The sequence below is a fragment of the Carcharhinus amblyrhynchos genome, chromosome 3, assembly GCF_965287045.1.
Source record: "Carcharhinus amblyrhynchos chromosome 3, sCarAmb.v2.hapA, whole genome shotgun sequence".
Lineage (NCBI taxonomy): Eukaryota > Metazoa > Chordata > Chondrichthyes > Carcharhiniformes > Carcharhinidae > Carcharhinus > Carcharhinus amblyrhynchos.
The window spans coordinates 262996-285504 of NC_137326.1; the positions used below are offsets into that span (position 1 = coordinate 262996).

Here is a 22509-nt window from a genome sequence, read left to right on the forward strand (position 1 = left end):
TAACAGGTCTGAGGATTGGGAGCAGTTTAGAAATCAGCAAAGAAGGATCAAGGAATTGATTAAGAAGGGGAAAATAGAGTACGAACGTAAGCTTGCAAGAAACATAAAGATTGACACTCAGAGTTTCTGTATATAAGTGGAGAGAGAGGTTGGTGAAGACACATGTAGATCCCCTACAGACAGAAACAGGATTGTATAATAGGGGACAAAGAAATGGCTGAGCAACTGAATATGGACTTTGGTTTTGTCCTCATAAAAGAGGACACAAATCAGATGCCAGAAATGTTGAAGAATGCAAGATTTAGTGAGAGGGATGAACTGAGGGAAATCAATATTAGTACAGAAATGGTGCTGGGAAAATTGATGGAATTGAAGACAGATAAATCACCAGGGCTTGATAATTTACATCCCAGAGTACTTAAAGAAGTAGCTCTAGAAATAGTGGATGCATTGGTGGATGCATCTTCCAGGATTCCATAGACTCGAACAGTCCCTGCAGACTGGAGGGTAACTAATGTCACTCCAATATTCAAAAAGGGAGGTAGTGAGGAAACAGGGAATTATAGATCATTAGGCGTAAAATCAGTAGTGGGGAAATCTCTCAAATCCATTATCAAGGATTTTATCGCAGAACATTTAGAAAGCAGTGGCAGGATCAGACAGAGTCAGCATGGATTTGTGAAGGGGAAATCATGCTTGACCAATCTGTTGGAATTCTTTGAAGTTGTAACTAGTAGAGTTGACAAGAGGAAGATAGTCGATGTGGTATATTTGGACTTTTAAAAAGCATTTGACTGAGTCCCGCTTAAGAGATTATTGTGCAAGATTAAAGCACATGGGATTGAGATGGATAGAAAACTGGTTAGCAGAGAAGAAACAAAGAGTAGGAATTAATGGATGCTTTTCAAATTGGCAGGCAGTAACTAGTGAGGTGTCACAGGATCTGTGCTGGTACTCCAGCTATTCACAATATATATTAATGATTTGGATGAGGGAACAAGATGTAACATCTCAAAGTTTGCAGATGATACCAAGTTGGGTGGGAGGGTGAACTGCGACGGGGATGCAGAGATCCTTCAGCATGATCTGGACAGTTTGGGTGAGTGGGCAAATCAATGGCAGATTCAGTATAATTTGGATAAATGTGAGGTTACTCACTTTGGAAGCAAAAGCAAGGAGGCAGATTACTACCTGAATGGCTGTAAATTGGGAGAGGGGAGTGTGCAATGGGATCTGGGTGTCCTTGTGCACCAGTCGCTGAAGGTAAGCATGCAGTTGCAGCAGGCAGTAAAGAAGGCAAATGGTATGTTGGCCTTCGTTGCGAGCGGTTTCGAGTATAGGAGCTGGGATGTGTTGTTGCAGAGGTGATAGTGGATGCCTTGGTGATTATTTTCCACACCTCGCTGGATTCCGGAAAGTGCCGGAAGATTGGAAAAGGGCTAATGTTACGCCGCTGTTTAAAAACGGTAGCAGGCAAAAGGCAGGGAATTATAGGCCGGTTAGTTTAACGTCTGTTGTAGGAAAAATGTTTGAATCCGTAATCAAGGAGAGAATAGCGTGGCATCTTGAGAAGAATTGTTTGATAGAGCAGATGCAGCACAGTTTCGTTAAGGGGAAGTCGTGTCTGATGAATTTATTGGAATTCAATGAGGATGTGTCTAATGCGGTGGATAGAGGGGAACCGGTGGATATGGTGTTTCTTGATTTGCAGAAGGCGTTTGATAAGGTGCCGCACAAAAGGTTGTTACAGAAGGTTAGGGGGTATGGAGTTGGGGGTAGGGTGTTAACGTGGATAGGGATTGGCTGTCAAATAGGAGGCAGAGAGTGGGTGTCAATGGGTGCTATTCGGATTGGCAGTTGGTGACTAGTGGAGTGCCCCAGGGATCGGTGCTGGGGCCTCAGCTATTTACCATTTATATAGATGATCTGGAGGAGGGAACCAAGTGTAAGGTGTCGAAATTTGCTGATGACACAAAGGTAAGTGGAACGGCAAATTGCTTGGAGGGTGTGGAAAGTCTGCAGAGGGATCTAGATAGGCTGAGTGAGTGGGCGAGGACCTGGCAGATGGAATACAATGTTGGCAAGTGTGAGGTTATCCACTTTGGTAGGAATAATGGTAGGAAGGACTACTACTTACAGGGTGAAAAGCTGCAGCATGCTACGGTGCAGAGGGACCTGGGGGTCCTTGTGCATGAGTCGCAAAAACCCAGCCTACAGGTGCAGCAGGTGATCAGGAAGACAAATGGGATGCTGGCCTTCATAGCGAGGGGGATTGAATATGAAAGTAGGGAGGTCTTGCTGCAACTGTACAGGGCACTGGTGAGGCTGCAGCTGGAGTACTGTGTGCAGTTTTGGTCGCCGCACCTGCGCAAGGATATTTTGGCCTTGGAGGGAGTGCACAGGAGGTTTACTAGGCTGATACCGGAGTTGAGGGGGTTGAGCTATGAGGAGAGGCTGAATAGACTGGGCTTGTACTCGTTAGAGTTTAGAAGAATGAGGGGAGATCTCATTGAGATGTATAAGATGATGAAAGGGATGGATAGGGTAGAGGTGGAGAGGTTCTTCCCGCTCAGAAAAGACAGCAGGACTAGAGGGCACAGCCTCAAGATAAGGGGGGGGGGGCAGTTTAGAACGGAGTTGAGGAGGAGCTTCTTCACTCAAAGGGTGGTGAATCTCTGGAATTCTCTGCCCGTTGAAGTGGTTGAGGCTACCTCGCTGAATATATTTAAGTCGCGGGTAGATAGGTTTTTGGTAGGCAAGGGGATTAAAGCTTATGGGGAGAAAGCGGGAAAGTGGAACTGAGCCACGACAGATCAGCCGTGTTCTTATTGAATGGCGGGGCAGGCTCGAAGGGCTAGATGGCCTACTCCTGCTCCTATTTCTTATGTTCTTATGTTGCAATTATACAAGGCCTTGGTGAGGCCACACCTGGAATATTGTGCGCAGTTTTGGTTCCCTTTCTGAGGAAGGAAGCTCTTGTTCTCGAGGGAGTGCAGCGAAGGTTACCAGGCAGATTCTGGGGATGGTGCGACTGATGTATGAGGAGAGATTGACTAGGTTAGGATTGTTTTCACTGAAGTTCAGATGAATGAGGGGAGATCTCATAGAAACTTATTCTAACAAGATTATTCTGGGTAAATGCAAGATGGATGTTTTCAATGGTGGGGGAGTCCAGAACCAGGGGTCGCAGTCTGAGGATCCAGGGTAGACCATTTAGAACATAGAACACTACAGCACAAACAGGCCCTTCGGCCCACGAGTTGCACCGATCACATCAACACCTACCAATCTATAGACCTATCTATAACCCCCAGGACAGAGGTGAGGAGACATTTCTTCATCCAAAGATTGGTGAGCTTCTAGAATTCATTACTACAGGAAATAGTTGATGCCAAAACATTGAATGTATTCAAGAGGTGGCTGGATATAGCGTTTGGGGTGAAGAGGATCAAAGATTATGGGGAGAAAGCAGGATTAGGCTACTGAGTTGGATGATCAGTCATGATCGTGATGAATAGTGGTGCAGGCTCGAAGAGCCAAATGGCCTCCTCCTGTTCCTGTCTTCTATGTTTCTAAGTTTCTTGGAGCTACCTGTAATCTCTTTCCATATGTTTTGTTCAATTTCCTGCTGACTATTTGGGGCCTATAGTACAATCCTATCAAAGTGATTTCCCCCTTCTCAGTTTTACCAATATAGGCTCAGTGGACAAACCCTCAGAAATATCCCCTCTTAGTGCTGCCGTGATGTTTTCCCTCATTAAAATTGCAATTCCCTTTCCTCTCTTATCTCCTGTTCTATTTTTCCTATAGCATTTGTACCTTGGAACATTGAACTGACCCATCCCTTCCTTAGCTATATTTCAGTAATAGCTCTAATATCCCAGTCCCACGTACCCATCCATGTCCTGAGTTCACCTGCCTTGTCCGTTGGATCTCTTGCATTGAAATAAATGCAGTTTAATCTGGACCTCCCCTGCTCTCTGCCCTGATTTTGAATGATCTGTCTAGTACTAGGATTACTGACACTGCATTTATTATATAACATGCTCTCTTTAACTTCCATGCTGCCCTCAACTTCCTCTTCTGTCTCCCTGCTGCTTTGAGTCCCACTCCCCTGCCAAATTAGTTGAAAAGCCCTCCGTGCACCACCCCCCCCAGTGGCTCCAGTAAATCTCCCTGCCAGGATATTAGTCCCCTCCAGTTCAAATGTAACCTGTCCCTCTTGAACAGGTCACCCCTGCCTCAGAAGAGATCCCAGTGATCCACAAATCTAAATCCTTGCCCCCTGCTCCAGATCTCAAAGCCACACATTCATGTGCCTAATCTTCCTATTCCTACTCTCACTAAACCCTCTTACTGAAATGTGATACTATCTCTAATTTTTCTTGTAAGCCATGGTTTGGCCACAACTCATAAGAACATAAGAAATAGGAGCAGGAGTAGGCCATCTAGCCCTTCGAGCCTGCCCCGCCATTCAATAAGATCATGGCTGATCTGTTGTGGCTCAGTTCCACTTTCCCGCCCTCTCCCCATAACCCTTAATCCCCTCTCTTATCAAGAACCCATCAACCCGCTTCTTAAAAATATTTAGCGAGGCAGCCTCCACCACTTCAACGGGCAGAGAATTCCAGAGATTCACCACCCTTTGAGTGAAGAAGTTCCTCCTCAACTCCGTTCTAAACCGCCTCCCCTTTATCTTGAGGCTGTGCCCCCTAGTCCTACTGTCTTTTTTGAGCGGGAAGAGTCTCTCCACCTCTATCCTATCCATCCCATTCATCATCTTATACGTCTCAATGAGATCTCCCCTCATTCTTCTAAACTCTAACGAGTACAAGCCTAGTTTATTCAGCCTCTCCTCATAGCTCAATCCCGTCAACTCCGGTATCAGCCTAGTAAACCTCCTCTGCACTCCCTCCAGGGCCAAAATATCCTTGCGCAGGTGCGGCGCCCAAAACTGCACACAGTACTCCAGCTGCGGCCTCACCAATGCCCTATACAGCTGCAGCAAGACCTTCCCATTCTTGTGCCAAACAGAAATAAACAGCTTCTGTAGTTCACCCATTCATTTTTTAAATGCCTGCCATTGCCTGTGCACTGTCTTTCATTTCAGTAATGTTTCCCAGTCCATCATGGTCAATTCACACCTCATACCCCAGATATTAAAGACAGAAGGATGGTAGGATCAAAGGGGCTGAATGCGATTACTATCACTAGAGAGATAGTGCTTGATAGACAAATGGGACTGAAAATGGACACAAGTCCCCAGGACTGGATAGAATGCATCCCAGGGTTCTGAAAGAAATGGCAAAGGTGATAGTGGATGCCTTAGTAATTATTTATCAAAATTCGCTGGACTCCGGGGAAGTGCCGGAAGATTGGAAAATGGCTAATGTTACGCCGCTGTTTAAAAAAAGGTAGCAGACAAAAGGCAGGGAATTATAGGCCTTTATAGTTTAACGTCTATAGTTGGAAAAATGCCAGAATCCGTCATCAAAGAAGAAATAGCGAGGCACCTAGAAAAGAATGGTTTGATCGAGTAGACGCAGCACGGATTCGTTAAGGGGAAGTCGTGTTTGACGAATTTATTGGATTTCTATGAGGACGTGACTAGTGCGGTAGACAGAGGGGAATCAGTGGATGTGGTGTTTTTAGATTTCCAGAAGGCGTTTGATAAGGTGCCCCACAAAAGGTTGCTACAGAAGGTTAGGGTGCACGGAGTTGGGGGTAAAGTGTTAGCATGGATAGAGGATTGGCTGCCTAATAGGAAGCAGAGAGTTAGTATCAATGGGTGCTATTCTGATTGGCGGTTAGTGACTAGTGGAGTGCCACAGGGATCGGTGCTGGGGCCTCAACTGTTTACCATTTATATAGATGATCTGGAGGTGGGAGCTGAGAGTAGGGTGACGAAATTTGCTGATGACATGAAGATGAGTGGAAAAGCAAATTGCTTGGAGGGTGTGGAAAGTCTGCAGAGGGATCTGGGTAGGCTGAGCGAGTGGGCGAGGACCTGGCAGATGGAGTATAATGTTAGCAAGTGTGAGGTTATCCACTTTGGCAGAAATAATAGTAGAAGGGATTATTATTTAAAAGGCGAAAAGCTGCAGCATGCTATGGTGCAGAGGAACGTGGGGGTCCTTATGCACGAGTCGCAAAAACCCAGTCTGCAGGTACAGCAGGTGATCAAGAAGGCGAATGGGATGTTGGCCTTTATAGTGAGGGGGATAGAATATAAAAGCAGGAGGTCTTGCTGCAACTGTACAGGGTACTGGTGAGGCCGCAGCTGGAGTACTGTGCGCAGTTTTGGTTGCCACATTTGCGGAAGGATATATTGGCCTTGGAGAGAGTGCAGAGGAGGTTCTCTAGGCTGATAGCGGAGATGAGGGGGTTGGCCTATGAAGAGAGACTAAATAGACTGGGTCTGTACTTGTTGGAGTTTAGAAGGATGAGGGGGGATCTTATAGAGACGTATAAGATAATGAAGGGGATGGATCAGGTAGAGGTAGAGAGATTCTTCCCGCTTAGAAAGGATAGCAGGACTAAAGGTCACAGCCTCAAGATAAGGGGCTCAGTTTAGATCAGAGTTGAGGAGGAACTTCTTCACTCAAAGGGTGGTGAATCTCTGGAATTCTCTGCCTGTTGAAGTGGTGGAGGCTACCTCGCTAAATATATTTAAGTCACGGGTAGATAGGTTTCTAATAGACAAGGGAATTAAGGGTTATGGGGAGAAAGCGGGAAAGTGGAACTGATCCACTTCCGATCAGCCATGATCTTATTGAATGGCGGGGCAGGCTCAAAGGGCAAGATGGCCTACTCCTATTTCTTATGTTCTTATGTTTTTATGTACCATCATAGTTACCTTTATTGACAATTAGGACCTTGGTCTCAGAATCAACTACATCACTATCCATCTTGACAAAGAATTCTACCATATTATGGTCACTCATGCCCAAGGGTTTTCTCACAGCTAGACTGCCAGCTAATCCTTTCTCATTGCACTACACCTATGCAAGATGGCCTATTCCCTTCTTGGTTCCTTAATGTATTGCTCCAGAAAACCATCCCATATGCACTCCAGAAATTCCTCCTCTATCATACAGTGACTAACTTGACTCTCCCAATCTATTTGCTGATGTCCATAATCACAGATGTTCCTTTAACACACGCATCTCTGATTTCCTGTCTAATGCTTTCCCAACGTTACCACTACCATTTGGTGGTCTGTATACTACCCCTACCTATATTTTTTGTCCCTTGTTGTTCTTAACTCAACCAATACAGATTCCTCATCTATACTAATATTTTTCCTCAATATCATATCAGTATCATCTTTTATTAACAATGAATCTCCACTACCTTTTCTTTCCTGTCCTTCGTAAACGCTGAATAGCCCTCAATGTTTAGTTCCCATCCTTAGTCATCTTGGAGCCATGTCTCCATAATGCCTACAATTATCATACCCCTATTCATCTATCTGTGCAACAAATTCATCCATTTTTTTTGAATGCTCTGATTATTTGGGTACAAAACCTTAAGGTGGCACTCTTAACATTTGTTTTCCATTTCCTACTATTCTTTACTCAGTCTTTATCTGACTCTGGCCCTCGATTTCTCTATCATTTTCCTCATTCTCCTTGCAGTATTTTCCTCCTGTTCTTATTTCCCCCTGCTAGCAATCCTTGCAAAGATTCCCATCCCCCTGCTATATTAGTTTAAACCTTCCCAACCACTCTACCATGCACCACCACCACCACCACCCTTCAAGGACAGCAGTCCCCCATCCAGTTTGTACAGGTCCCAATGCCCTAGAAATCTGAAACCCTCCCCCTCACACCATCTTTTCAGGCATGTATTCATCCTATATATCCTGCTGTTTCTATTCTGACTAGCACATGGCACAGGCAGTAATCCTCAGATCACGACCTTTTGAGATCCTACTTTTCAATTTGCTTCCTAGCTCACTATATTCTGCCTTTAGAACATAGAACACTACAGCACAAACAGGCTCTTCGGCCCACAAGTTGTGCCGATCACATCAATACCTACCAATCCATAGACCTATCTATAACCCCCAATCCCATTAAATCCCATATACTCATCCAGAAGTCCCCCAAAAGACCCCAGCGAGTTCACCTCTACCACCACTGACGGCAGCCAATTCCACTCACCCACCACCCTCTGAGTGAAAAACTTACCCCTAACATCACCTCTGAACTTGCTTCCCTGCACCTTAAATCTGAGTTGGTAGATGATGAGCCTGGGAGAGGACATGTAGATAGTTTGAGTCATGTTGAGATTAAAAAGGAGGAGGTATTGGGGTTCTTGAGAAACATCAAGGTAGACAAATCCCCCAGGGCCTGATGGGATATATCCCAGAATACTGAGAGAGGCAAGGGAGGAAATTGTTGGGGCCTTGAGAGAAATCTTTGTATCCTCACTGGCTACAGGGGATCTCCAAGAGGATTGGAGAATAGGCAATGTTGTTCCTTTGTTTAAGAAGGGTAGCAAGAATAATCCAGGTAATTACAGGCCGGTGAGCTGGGAGGGAAGTTATTGGAGAGGATTCTTCGAGACAGGATTTATTCCCACTTGGAAATAAGTGGATGTATTAGTGAGAGGCAACATGGTTTTACGAAGGGCCGGTCATGTCTCACAAACTTGATTGAGCTTTTCAAGGAAGTGATGAAGATGATTGATGAGGGTAGGGCAGTGGCTGTTAAAATCATAGACAAACTACAGCAGAAACAGGCCCTTCGGCCCACAAGTTGCGCCGATCATAACCCTCAATCCTATTAAGTCCCATGTACTCATCCAGAAGTCTCTTAAAAGACCCCAGTGAGTTCGCCTCCACCACCACCGACGACAGCCGATTCCACTCACCCACCACCCTCTGAAGTTGTTTACATGGACTTCAGTAAGGCCTTTGATAAGGTCCCTCATGGTAGACTGGTGCAGAAGGTGAACATAAGAACATAAGAAATAGGAGCAGGAGTAGGCCATCTAGCCCTTCGAGCCTGCCCCGCCATTCAATAAGATCATGGCTGATCTGTCGCTGCTCAGTTCCACTTTCCCGCCCTCTCCCCATAACCCTTAATCCCCAGCACCGACCCCTGGGGCACTCCACTAGTCACCAACCGCCAATCCGAATAGCACCCATTGACCCCCACTCTCTTACTCCTATTTGACAGCCAATCCCCTATCCACGCTAACACCCTACCCCCAACTCCATGCCCCCTGACCTTCTGTAATAACCTCTTGTGCAGCACCTTATCAAACGCCTTCTGAAAATCAAGAAACACCACATCCACCAGCTCTCTTCTATCCACCGCCCTAGACACATCCTCATAGAACTCCAGTAAATTTGTCAGACACGACTTTCCTTTAACGAAACCGTGCTGCGTCTGCTCTATCAAGCAATTCCCCTCAAGATGCCTCGCTATTTTCTCCTTGATCACGGATTCTAACATTTTACCTACAACAGACGTTAAACTAACCGGCCTATAATTCCCTGCCTTTTGCCTGGCACCCTTCTTAAACAACGGCGTAACATTAGCCGTTTTCCAATCTTCCGGCACTTCCCCAGAATCCAGCGACATCTGGAAAATAACCACCAAGGCATCCACTATCACCTCCGCCATTTCTTTCAGGACCCTCGGATGCATTCCATCCGGTCCTGGCGACTTGTCCACAATCAGCCCCTCCAGCCTGTCGAGCACCGCCTCTCCAGTAACAGTAATGTCATCGAGACCCTCCAGTCCTACCACCTTTCCATCTCTAACACCCGGCAAATTATTCACGTCCTCCTCCGTGAAGACAGAAACAAAAAAGTTATTTGAGACCTCAGCCATTTCCCCATCCCCTACCACTAAGTCCCCCTTCTCATCCTCTAAGGGACCAACGTTCACCCTAGCCAGCCTCTTCCTTTTTATACATTTATAAAAACTCTTGCTATCCTTTTTTATATTAAGCGCTAGCCCAGCTTCATAGTTTCTCCTACACTTCTTTATCAACTTCTTTGTCAATCTTTGTTGACATTTAAACCTCTCCCAATCCTCTTCTCGCCCACTACTCTTAGCTACTCTAAACGCCTCCGCTTTTAATTTAACACTTTCCTTCACCTCCTTCGTTATCCACGGCTTATTACCTCTCCTCCTACTGTCCTTTTTGACCATCGGAATAAATTTCTGCTGAGCACCAAAAAAGATCTCCTTAAAGATCCTCCACTGCTCCTCAGCAGACCTACCTTCCAACGCGCTCCCCCAGTCCACTTCGCCAATTCTTCTCTCATCCTACCATACTCCCCTCTGTTCAAACAAAGGACGCGTGTCCGGGAACCCACTTTCTCCTCCTCCATCTGCACCAGAAACTCCACCATACAATGATCACTCCCCCCAAGAGGACCCTTCACCGCAAGGTCCCTAATTCTACCCGCCTCATTACACAACACCAGATCCAAGATAGCTCGCTCCCTCGTTGGCTCCAACACACACTGTTCCGGGAAACTATCCCGGCAGCATTCCAAGAACTCCTCCTCGAGCCCACCGCGTCCAACATGAGTCGACCAATCAATATGTAGATTGAAATCCCCCATAACTATGGCCGTCCCATTCCTGCACGCCGCACTTATTTGCGCGTTAACAGCCCGCCCCACCTCCAGATCATTATTCGGGGGCCTATAGACGACACCCACCAGTGTCTTCCTCCCTTTGCTGTTCCTAATCTCTACCCACAACAATTCCACTTTCTGCTCCTTGGCTCCAATATCATCCCTTGCTACCACCCTGATGCTATCCTTAATCAGCAGAGCTATGCCCCCCGCTTTTTCCTCCCGCCTATCCTTCCTAAACACTTGATAGCCCTGTACATTCATCTCCCAGTCCCTGTCACCTTGCAGCCACGTCTCTGTAATGGCCACCAGATCATATCCATTTGTGCCGATCTGCGCCACCAGCTCATCCACTTTATTCCGAATGCTTCGTGCATTCAGATAAAGCGCCTTCATCCCAGCCTTCACCTGGACCCTATTTGCCGTAACGCCACCAACCATACTCACGCACCCTACTCCCTCTATTATTGGGACATCCTCGGCCTCTTCCCTTACCTGTACCCTCTCCTTAACTTTAGACCCCGTAATGTCACCTACCCTCGCACCCTTCCCTCCTCTCCCCCCCCCCCCCCCCCCCCCCCCCCCCCAATTAGTTTAAAGCCCTGTCTACAGTCCTCTTTACTCGATTAGCCAGCACTCTGGTCCCAGCACGGTTCAGACCCACCCCATCCCGCCCGAACAGGTCCCACCTACCCCAATACTGGTGCCAATGCCCCATAAATTCAAACCCATTCCTCCCACACCAATTCCTGAGCCACCCATTCACTTCCTTAATCCTGTCAACCCTACGCCCGTCTGCACTCGGTTCAGGCAGTAGCCCAGAGATAACCACCTTGTCGGTTCTACTTTTTAATACCATTCCCAGCTTTTCATACTCCCTCCCCGGATCCTCAGTTCGCATTTTCCTACGTCGTTGGCACCCACATGTACCACAATGACCGGATTCTCACCCTCCCACTCCAGGTTCCTCTGCAGCCCAGATGCGACATCCCGGACCCGAGCACCAGGCAGACAACACACCCTTCTGTGCACTTTGTCATTGTGACAAAGGACAGCGTCAATACCCTTCACCCCACTATCCCCAATCACTACTATGTTCCTTTTCACTTTCTCTTTGCCTATGTCCTGCTGCATCACTGTACTGTGTGCAGTTTGCTCACCGACCTCACCTCCCTCGTCCTCGTCCAGACTGGAAGCAAGAACCTCAAACCTGTTATGCAGATTGAGAGGCTGATGCCTCCGCTCCCCACCCCCCTTCCTCCTCTCAGCAGCCCCGTCTTGTTCCTGACCCTTAGAGTTAGCCAGTCCAGGGGGGGTGGATGTCACTTGCACCCCATTAACAATGGCACCCTCTCTCCCCCTGATGAGCCTCAGTGTCTGTAGCTCAGAGGCCAGCTCATTTACCTTGAGCTGGAGCTCCTCCAGTAACCTGCACTTACTGCAGACATGGTCACTGGGAAGGACCCTGGAGTCCACCAGTTCCCACATCATACAGAAACAACACATCACATGCCCCTCCATTATTCACTGTGGTAGTATTGAAAATTTCCACATGAACTTACCTGGCCCTTTTTCTCCCCAGCCCTTTTGATATTAAGCCCTAATAGCTCATTCTGCTTCCCCCTCACTCCGCTGCCCGCTGTCTACACCAGGCCTCCTTTTAAACCTGGCACTGATTTAAAGCTTGCTGGCCCACAACTCCCTTCTAACCACTCCCTCAGAATTCTTAAAGTGGTAAATACAAAAAGCCCACAAAAATGCTTTTAAATGATTTAAACAGTTCTACAAGGTACAAAGTGCTTTAAACTTATTTAAACAGGTTTTTAACAGGTAATTTCTTAGCTCTCTCTCTGCTCCTTCACTCGTCTGCTCCAGCACACAATGGAAGGGTGACCTTAGAGAGGTCTATAAAATAATGAGTGGCACAGATCAGTTAGTCAGTAACTTTTCCCAAAGTTAGGGGAATCCAAAACTAGAGGGCGTAGGTTTAAGGTGAGAGGGGAGAGATACAAAAGTGTCCAGAAGGGAAATATTTTCACGCAGAGAGTGGTGAGGTCTGGATCAAGCTGCCAGAGGCAGTAGTAGAGGCAGGTGCAATTTTGTCTTTTAAAAAGCAGTTAGACAGTTACATGGCTAAGATGGGTATGGAGGAACATGGGCCAAATGTGGGCAATTGGGATTAGCTTAGGGATTTAAAAGAAAAAGGACAGCATGGACAAGTTGGGTCAAAGGGCCTGTTTCCATGCTGTAAATCTCTATGACTTTATATGAAAAGATAAGGTATGGGACAAAGGTAGATATAAAGTTAGGATACAAATCGGTCGTTATTTCATTGAATGATGGAACAGACTCAGGATTATAGGCCTCCTTCCTGTTGCACCATCTTCCGTTGGGAAGAAGTTACAAAAGTCTGAGTTCACGTACCGACTGACTCAAGAATAGCTTCTTCCCTGCTGCTGTCAGACTTTTGAATGGACTTACCTTGTGTAAAGTTCATCATTCTCTACACTGTAGCTGACTGTAGTACTACATTCCACACACTCTCGTTTCCTTCTCTATGGATGTACGCTTTGTCTATATAGTTGGGCGCATGAGCAGTGCAGGCTTTGAGGGCCGAACGGCCTGTCCCTGTGCTGTATTGTTCTTTGTTCTTTGAAACAATACTTTTCAGTCTATGTTAATGCATGTGACAATAATAAATCAAATCAAATCAAATAATGCTTAACTCCGGTACATATTTTGCTTTCTCATTCTTCACAGGCATTAATGTTTTGGGTGGTAGATAATTTTCTAATGAGAAAAGGTAAAACTAAAGCTAAACTGGAAGGAGAAACTGGGGAGGATGACTCTAGAAGCAGCAACAAGGTCAGATACAGAAGAGCAGCATCACATGAGGAATCTGAGTCTGAGGTAAGCAATGGTCTCATGTCACGCACTGAATCTCTCTGCATTACTAGAATTTATAGATTCCATGGCGCATATTCTCCCATCTCTCTGCACCCCCCGCCTCAACCCCACACACCCCCAGCCTCCCCCCTCTCTTGCATTTGGAACAAACAAAAAGTGAGTGGTTAGAGTCATAGAATGTTACCGCACAGAAGGAAGCCAATTGACACATTGTGCAAGTGCTGGCTGTTTGAAGGTGCATTTCCTGTCAGCCCCACACTTTTCTGAAAAAGATTACTGTTAAATCTGCTTCGAACATCCTTTCAGGCAGTGCATTCCAGATCGTAATTCCTTGTGGACACCAAAATGTAATATTTAAAAAGTAGACACATTCTACACAGTTCTGGGTGGGACAGTTAAAAGTTAGGAATAATGCAGAATTTTTTGGAATCATATTAATTATGAAGAGAACTGAGTTAAATTTGGTATTCCAGCCTATCCATGCAAAGTGTGATTAATAAGGTTAGTGAGCTGCAGGTACAAACAGCTATGGGAAAATATGATGTAGTGATGATTAGAGTCATTTACAACATAGAGAGTGGCTAATCAGCCCAGCAAGTCCATGGTAGCACAACCTCCCTCCCCCCCCGCCCCCCACCCCACCCCAACCCACATCCCACCCCACCCCAACCCACACACACACACACAACAATCCAATCTGTCCCACAACCCTGTAACTCTGCGTCTTTCTTTCCTACAAGTATCTGTCCAATTTCCTTTTGAAATCATTGTTTCTGCAGCTACCAAACTCATGATTAAGAGGTTCCAAGTCATTCCTACTCAGTGTGTGTAAAAAAGAGCTGCTCTTCACACTCCCTCAGCTCCTCTTGCTCAAAATCTTAAACATGTATCCTCAGTCCTTGTACGATCAGCTAAGGGGAACAGTTTTTCCTTGTCTGGCTTATTGGAGCCTGCCATAATCTTGGATACCTGTATCGAATCGCTCCTCAATTCCCTTTGCTTCAAGGAAGACAACTTTTGTGACTAAAAACATCAATCCTGGAAGCATTTTGCTAAATCTCCTCTACCACCCTTTCAGTTGTACTAAAATGCTACAAAGTCAAGGAGATATGAAACCACCCAATATCGACCTAGGCACCAGAACTGGCAATGGCGCACCTGGCCATGTCAACTCTGCAAAGTTCCCCTTACTAACACCTGGGAGCTTGTGCCAAAATTGGGAGAATTGTTCCACAGACTAGTCAAGCAACAGCCTTATCTCACACCTTACAACATCCCAATCACCACCATCACCATCCCTGGATGTGTTGTGGCATCTAGCACAGATCCATCAGAAGTGGCAACACAATGCTAAACAGTCAGGAGTCCTGAGAGTCTTCAAACATTGACTTCAGAGCCCATGAAATCTCATGACATTAGGTTAAGCATGCAGACGCAGCATGGATTCGTTAAGGAGAAGTCGTGTTTGACGAATTTATTGGATTTCTATGAGGATGTGACTAGTGCGGTGGACAGAGGGGAACTGGTGGATGTGGTGTTTTTAGATTTCCAAAAGGCGTTTGATAAGGTGCCTCAAAAAAGGTTGCTACAGAAGGTTAGGGTGCACGGAGTTGGGGGTAAGGTGTTAGCGTGGATAGAGGATTGGCTGTCTAATAGGAAGCAGAGAGTTGGTATCAATGGGTGCTATTCTGATTGGCGGTTGGTGACTAGCGGAGTGCCGCAGGGATCAGTGCTGGGGCCTCAACTATTTACCATTTATATAGATGATCTGGAGGTGGGGGCTGAGTGTAGGGTGACGGAATTTGCTGATGACATGAAGATGAGTGGGAAAGCAAATTGTGCGGAGGTTGTGGAAAGTCTGCAGAGGGATCTGGATAGGCTAAGCGAGTAGGCGAGGATCTGACAGATGGAGTATAATGTTAGCAAGTGTGAGGTTATCCACTTTGGCAGAAATAATAGTAGGAGGGATTATTATTTAAAAGGTGAAAAGCTGCAGCGTGCTACGGTGCAGAGGGACTTGGGGGTCCTTGTGCACAAGTCGCAAAAACCCAGTCTGCAGGTGCAGCAGATGATCAAGAAGGTGAATGGAATGTTGGCCTTTATAGCGAGGGGGATAGAATATAAAAGTAGGGAGGTCTTTATATTTCCTCTCTCCATTACTTCTGCCAAAATGCATCATCTACTTAGAGTCATAGAGTTTTACAACACAGAAGGAGGTTCTTGGGCCATCGTGTTTGTTTGGAAGGGTCCAACAATGAAAGGGGCTGTGCTGGACCCAATTCTGGGGAATGAAGCCGGACAGGTAGTTGAGGTAGTAGTGCGGGAGCCTTTTAGTAACAGCGATCACAACATGGTACAATTTAAGTTTGTTTTGGACAAGGAAGTAAACAAGTTACAAAAAAGGTTTTTGTAAGGCAAAAATAGATAAATTAAGGATTATGGTGAGCGGGCGGGTAAGTGGAGTGAGTTCACGGAAAGATCAGCCATGGTCTTATTGAATGGTGGAGCAGGCTCGAGGGACCAGAGGGCCTACTCCTGCTCCCAGTTCTTATGTTCTTATTAAAGGAAGACGTAAATGCGTTAGCAGTTAGGAGAAAGTTTACTAGATTAATACCTGGAAAGGGTGGGTTGTCTTATAAAGAAAGGTTGGACATGTTAGGCTTGTAGTCACTGAAGCTTAGAAGAGTAAGAGATGAGTTGATTGAAACTTTTAAGATTCTGAGAGGTTTCAAAACTTTATCTATTTTTGCCTTAAAAACATTTAATAAGGTAGCCTCAACTGCTTCACTGGGCAGGGGATTCCACAGATTCACAACCCTTTGTGTGAAGGAGTTCCTCCTCAACTCAATCCTAAAACAATCCTAAATCTGGACCCCTTATTTTGAGGTCATGCCCCTTTGTTCTAGTTTCACCTGCTAGTGGAAACAACTTCCCTGTTTATCTATTCCCTTCATGCTTTTATATGTTTCTGTAAGATCTCCCCTCATTCTTCTGAATTCCAATGAGCATAGGCCCCATCTACTCAGTCTGTCCTCATAAACCAAACTCTTAATTCTGGAATCAATTTAGTGAACCTTCTCTGCACCCCCTCCAGTGCCAGTATATCCTTTCTCCAGTAAAGAGACCAAAAGAAGGTTACGAGTTGACCTAATTGAGGCATACAAGATGATCAGAGGATTGGATAGGGTGGACAGTGAGAGCCTTTTTCCTCGGATGGCGATGGCTAACACGGGGGAGTGGTAATTATAGGACGGATGTCAGAGGTAGGCTCTTTACTCAGAGGGTAGTAATGGCGTGGAATGCCCTGCCTGCAGCAGTTGTGGACTCACCAACTTTAAGGGCGTTCAAATGATCAGTGGATAGGCATATGGATAACATTGGAATAGTTTAGGTTAGAGGGTCATTAGATTGGTTCCACTGGTCGGCGCAACATCGAGGGCCGAAGGGCCTGTACTGCGCTGTAATGTACTATGCTCTATGTTCTAAAACTGTACACAGTATTCAGATGTGCCCTCGCCAGCACCTTTATAGAGCTGCAACATGACCTCACTGTTTTTAAACTCCATCCCTCTAGCAATGAAGGACAAAATTCCATTTGCTTTCTTAAAAACCTGCTACACTTGCAAAGCAACTCCTTGTGATTCTTGCACAAGGAAACCCAGGTCCCTCTGCACAGCAGCATGCTGCAATTTTTTACCATTTAAATAATAGTCCATTTTGCTGTTATTCCTACCAAAATGGATGACCTCACATCTACCAACCTTGTACTCCATCTGCCAGACCCTTGCCCACTCAATTAGTCTATCTGTATCCCTTTGCAGACTTTCAATGTCCTCTGCACACTTTGCTCTGCCATTCATCTTAGTGTCATCTGTCAATTTTGACACAGTACACTTGGTCCCCAACTCCAAATCATCTATGTAAATCGTAAACAAACAAATCGTCTGTGTAAATCGTAAACAAATAAGGAGACCAGTGGTGCACATAGCGCCCCATAGGTGGTCTCACCAGTATCCTGTACAACTGAAGCATAATCTATTACTTGTTGCTATTAGCTGAAACCTGAATGTTGTCCAGGTCATTGTGTATGCAGGCATGGACTGCTTCAGTGCCTGAGGAGCTGTGACTGGATGTGAGCACTGTGCAATTCTCAGCCAACATTCCTACTTCTAAAGTTGTAATGAAGGGAAGATAATTGGTGAAGCAGTTGAAGATATTTGAGCCTTGGATACTGCTCTGAGGAACTTCTGCAGCAATGTCTTGGGGCTGAGATGATTGGTCTCCAACAATCACAGCCAACTTCCCTTGTGTTAGGTATGACTCCAGCTAGTGAAGAATTTTCTCTTGATTCCCATTGACTCTAGTTTTACTTGCACTTGTTAATGCCACACTCAATCTAGTGCAGTGTTGACAAGGGCCGTCATTCTTACCTCACCTCTAGAATTCAGCTCTTTTGTCTTCTTTGGACCAAAGCAGTCATGAGCTCTGAGGCCATTTGTTCCTGGAGGAACTCAAATAGAGCATTAGTGTGTAGGTGCTGCTGGATATCACATCGAAGACACCTTGTTTTGTTTACAGGTGCGAGCAGACAATAAGGATGATAATTGATTTGGTTTGGATTTGTCTTGCTTTTTGTGGACTGGAAAAGTCTAGGCAATTTTTAATTTTGTCAGGTAGATGGAAGTATCACAACTGATCAAAAACAGCTTAGCTACAAGTGAAACCAGTTCTAAAATACGTTTAGCATTGCGGACGAATGTGCTTGGGATCCGTGGTCTTTGTTGCATCCCATTCACACAGCCATTTCTTGATACCTGATATAATGCATCGAAATTGCTGAAGACAGGTATCTGATAATGGGGCCCTCATGAGGAGGCTGAAATGGCACATCTACTTAAAGAAAGCTCAACATTTACATTTGTGGGCTCTGCCACCATTGAGGATTAAGGTGTTCGTTGAGCTGTCTTCTCCAGTTAATGGACCAGTAGTGCAGAGAGACAATTTTTAATTTAATTAAATAAATCTTGAATAAAAAACTATTATTTATAATGATGAAACATGTAACTTCAGAATTTTTGTAAAAATCCTTCTGGTTCATTACTGTTAGGAAGCTAAATCTGTCCTCTTTCAATTGGGCTGCCAGGTGACTCCAGATCCAGAGCAAAGTGAGTGAAATGATCTACCAAACCACTCAGTTGTATCCAACCAGCAAGACAAACCTAGGGGATTTTCACAGTAACTACATTGCAGTGTTAGTGTAAGCCTACTTGCAACACTAATAAATAAACTTTAAACAGTGGTATACATCAGGAGGAAGTGTCTTTGAGAGTCCAATGCATTGACACTAAAGCTCATGACATCAGGTCAAACACGGGTAAAGAAACCTCCTGTTGATTACCACATACTGCTCTCCCTCAGCTGATGAAACAGTACCCCACCATGTTGAACATATTTAAAGATAACACTAAGGATAGTAAGGTTCTGAATGTATCTCAGTGGGTGAATATCACCACTATTTATTAAATTAGAAAGATCCTGAAGAACATTAGATGCAAGAATGGACTTCTCTTAGGTGTTGAAAAAGTAAGGGAATAGATCCTACTTGACTTTGTCCTTGCCAATCTACCTGTCACAGATACAGTCCATATAGTACTGGTAGGAGTGACCATTGTACAGTTTTGTGGAGACGAGTGTAACACTACTGCCTGTTAAATAATTGAGAATAGAGATATGGGGAAGGAACAGCAGAATGAGACTTTGAAAGAGCTGGCACTGATTTGATGGACCAAATGGTGACTTCCTGTGCAGTGTCATTCTATGAACAGCCGTAAGGTGAGCAAACAGTTTGCTGTGTTTTAAATTCAGGGCGTCTTTAATGGTTGAAGGCAATCAGTAGCTGGAAATATTTTTATTCATTCACAGGACATGGACACCGGCGAGGCCATCGATAATTGGCTATTCCTAATTCCTCTGAAAAGGTGGTGGAAATAAATATTTGCTCGTATTTTGGACACTGTTTTAACCTGAAATTGTCTTGTAAGCGGAGCACCAAGACTCTGTCCCTTCCTTTTATTGTTTCTGTCAATCAATGCAACACTGCAATCTGTTATTTTATAAAATCAACCTGTTTTATTTGTTAACCAGTAAAAAAAGCTTTACTGACTTACTCAAATAACTAACTTGAGTTTTACTTTTTTTAGTCTTGAGTTTGGATGAGTCATAATTTTCTCTAGATGACCATTAAAAAGTCCTCATGTTCAGTGGCTGCATAAACTCTGTTCCTCTACCTCCCAACCCAACACTCTTCCATATTGCACTTTCTGAATCAGTCGTTCACATCTCCGAATGCATCAGATTCCATAACTTTTCCAGCACAAACAACACATTTTTTTCCACTTCTAGATCATCGCCATACATCATCATGCGCAAGCCCTTCTCACCTTCCAACACTACCAGCCATCTTAACTGTTGAAATCCTTGTACGTTCCTTTATCTCCTTCATGTTTCATCCCACACACTGGCTTTCCAGCTACCATTCTCCATGAATTGCAGCTTTGTCAAAATTATACTGCCTGCATCCTGTGCCGACTCGCACGTCACCCTTGTCCCCACTAACCCGTCCTTCTTGTTTAAAGCCCTCATTCCCATCTTCAAGTCGCTCCACGGTCTTATACTATTCTGTCTTTGCAAAATTCTCCACCTCTACATTGCTGACTTTCTCTGACTTTAGCTTCTGCATTTCCACCTGCACTCCCCATCCTTCACTCCACCATTAAGCTGAAGAACCTTTAGCTATATGGATTCGAAAAATGACCAGCAAGCTCTCAGGAGGCATGTTGATTGTTATAACCTTTAAAGGAGGAGTACATTTCCATTTTGATATGTCCCATCATGATCTCCAATCTCTTACTGACGTGAAATGGTCACAAAAAAAGTGCATTGCAAACAGAATGGATCAGAGGGGAAGGAAGTGCTGCTTTTTGCTTCCAATAGGAGGGGATCTTATAGAGACGTATGAGATAATGAAGGGGATGGATAGGTAGAGGTAGAGAGATTCTTCCCGCTTAGAAAGGATAGCAGGACTAGAGGACACAGCCTCAAGATAAGGGGTGGGCAGTTTAGATCAGAGTTGAGGAGGAACTTCTTCACTCAAAGGGTGGTGAATCTCTGGAATTCTCTGCCCGTTGAAGTGGTGGAGGCTGCCTCGTTGAATATATTTAAGTCACGGGTAGATAGGTTTTTGATAGACAAGGGAATTAAGGATTATGGGGAGAAAGTGGGAAAGTGGAACTGATCCACTTCAGATCAGCCATGATCTTATTGAATGGCGGGGCAGGCTCGAAGGGCTAGATGGCCTACTCCTGCTCCTACTTCTTATGTTCTTAATATTGCATGGGAAACTATCCAATATTGCTATCCAATAAAGCACAGGAAGCATTGGAGAGAGTGCAGAGGAGATTTATCAGGATGCTGCCTGGTTTGGAGAGTAGGTCTTACGAGGAAAGGTTGAGGGAGCTGGGGCTTTTCTCTTCAGAGCGGAAGAGGATGAGAGGTGACTGAATAGAGGTTTATATGATAATGAGGGGGATAGATAGAGTGGACATGCAGACACTATTTCCTCAGGTGGACGTAGCTGTTACTAGGGGGCATAACTATAAGGTTCATGGTGGGAGATATAGGAGGGATGTCCAAGGTAGATGCTTCACTCAGAGAGTGGTTGGAGTGTGGAATACACTGCCTGCTGTGATAGTGGAGTTGGACACCTTAGGAACTTTCAGGCGGTTGTTGGATAGGCACATGGAGCTCACCAGAATGATAGGGAGTGGGATAGCTTGATCTTGGGTTCGGACATAGCTCAGGACAACATTGAGGGCCGCAGGGCATGTACTGTGCTATGGTTCTATGTAATATTTATGGTGTTGTAGGTAGATTTTTTTAAATTTAATCTGCCTATAATTTGAACTAAATCAAATAATTAGCTAAAAGCTTTAAGCTAAATTGATGGAATACATTAGATTCCCCACCTAAAATGGTTATATAGAAATGGCAGTGTGAGAGTTTATGGAAAACTGTGCAATCCCAGACAACCATATCCGCAGTAAGTGTCTGCATCTTGAAGAAATTTAGATGTTATTGAGGCATTGGGGTGGGAAGAGTTACCTGAACACTTGGTCCAGGGGCATTCACAGCCCTTACTGACATGGAGTGGTGGCATTGATTAGTGAACAGGAATTTGAGAATGTGACTTGATATCAAGCTGGCGGAGTGTCAGAGGGCCTTGGCTTTTGCCTTTATCCAACAGGATTGATGTTTTAGCTGCCTGTGTGGATGAAGGCAAAGACTGCAGGGTGTCTTAAGCAAACTGTCCATGGCACTGTGATACAAAGTCATAGAGACTGTGTGTTTTAACCCATAATAGTGAACAAAGAGACAAAGTCAGCTTCAAATGTTTAAACACAGTTTTCTTTATTGAACGCTTTTGGTACCAGACTCAAACGTACAACAATTCTAATATATCAACATTAACTCTTAACTGAAACTCTTAACTCTTTAACTGAAATGAATACTGCCTGGTTCAGAACGAAATGGCCAAGGCTGTTCCCAATTTGGTTCTTTATCATCTCTGAAGATGTTCTTCCGGGACACATTTGTGGTGGTTAGTCTCTGAGTTTTCGCTGAAAACAAAGGGCTGAAACACATCTTTATTACCAAACTGTCCCAATCTTCCAGAAAATTTCCTGGCACTCAGACTTTTCTTTTATTCATTTGTGAAATATGGGTGTCACTGGCTGGCCAGTATCTATTGCCCATCCCTTGTTGCCCGACGGCAGTTGAGAGTCAACCCCATTGCTGTGGCTCTGAAATCACATGTAAGCTAGACCAAGTAAGATTGGCAGATTTCCTTTCCTAAAGGACATTAGTGAACCTGATGGGTTTTTCCACAATCAGCAATGGTTTCATAGTTATCAGTAGATTCTTAATTCCAGGTGTTTTTATTG

General features: G+C 44.9%; 1 protein-coding gene across 1 annotated transcript in view; it reads left to right on the forward strand.

Annotated features, from left to right (window-relative positions):
* stimate (STIM activating enhance) overlaps window positions 1-22509 on the forward strand; it is a 222650-nt gene that overhangs the window by 121545 nt on the left and 78596 nt on the right. The window contains exon 7 of the mRNA XM_080218591.1: window positions 13364-13513. Within this exon, the coding sequence (XP_080074717.1) occupies window positions 13364-13513 (150 nt within the window). The remainder of the gene's footprint in view (window positions 1-13363; window positions 13514-22509) is intronic.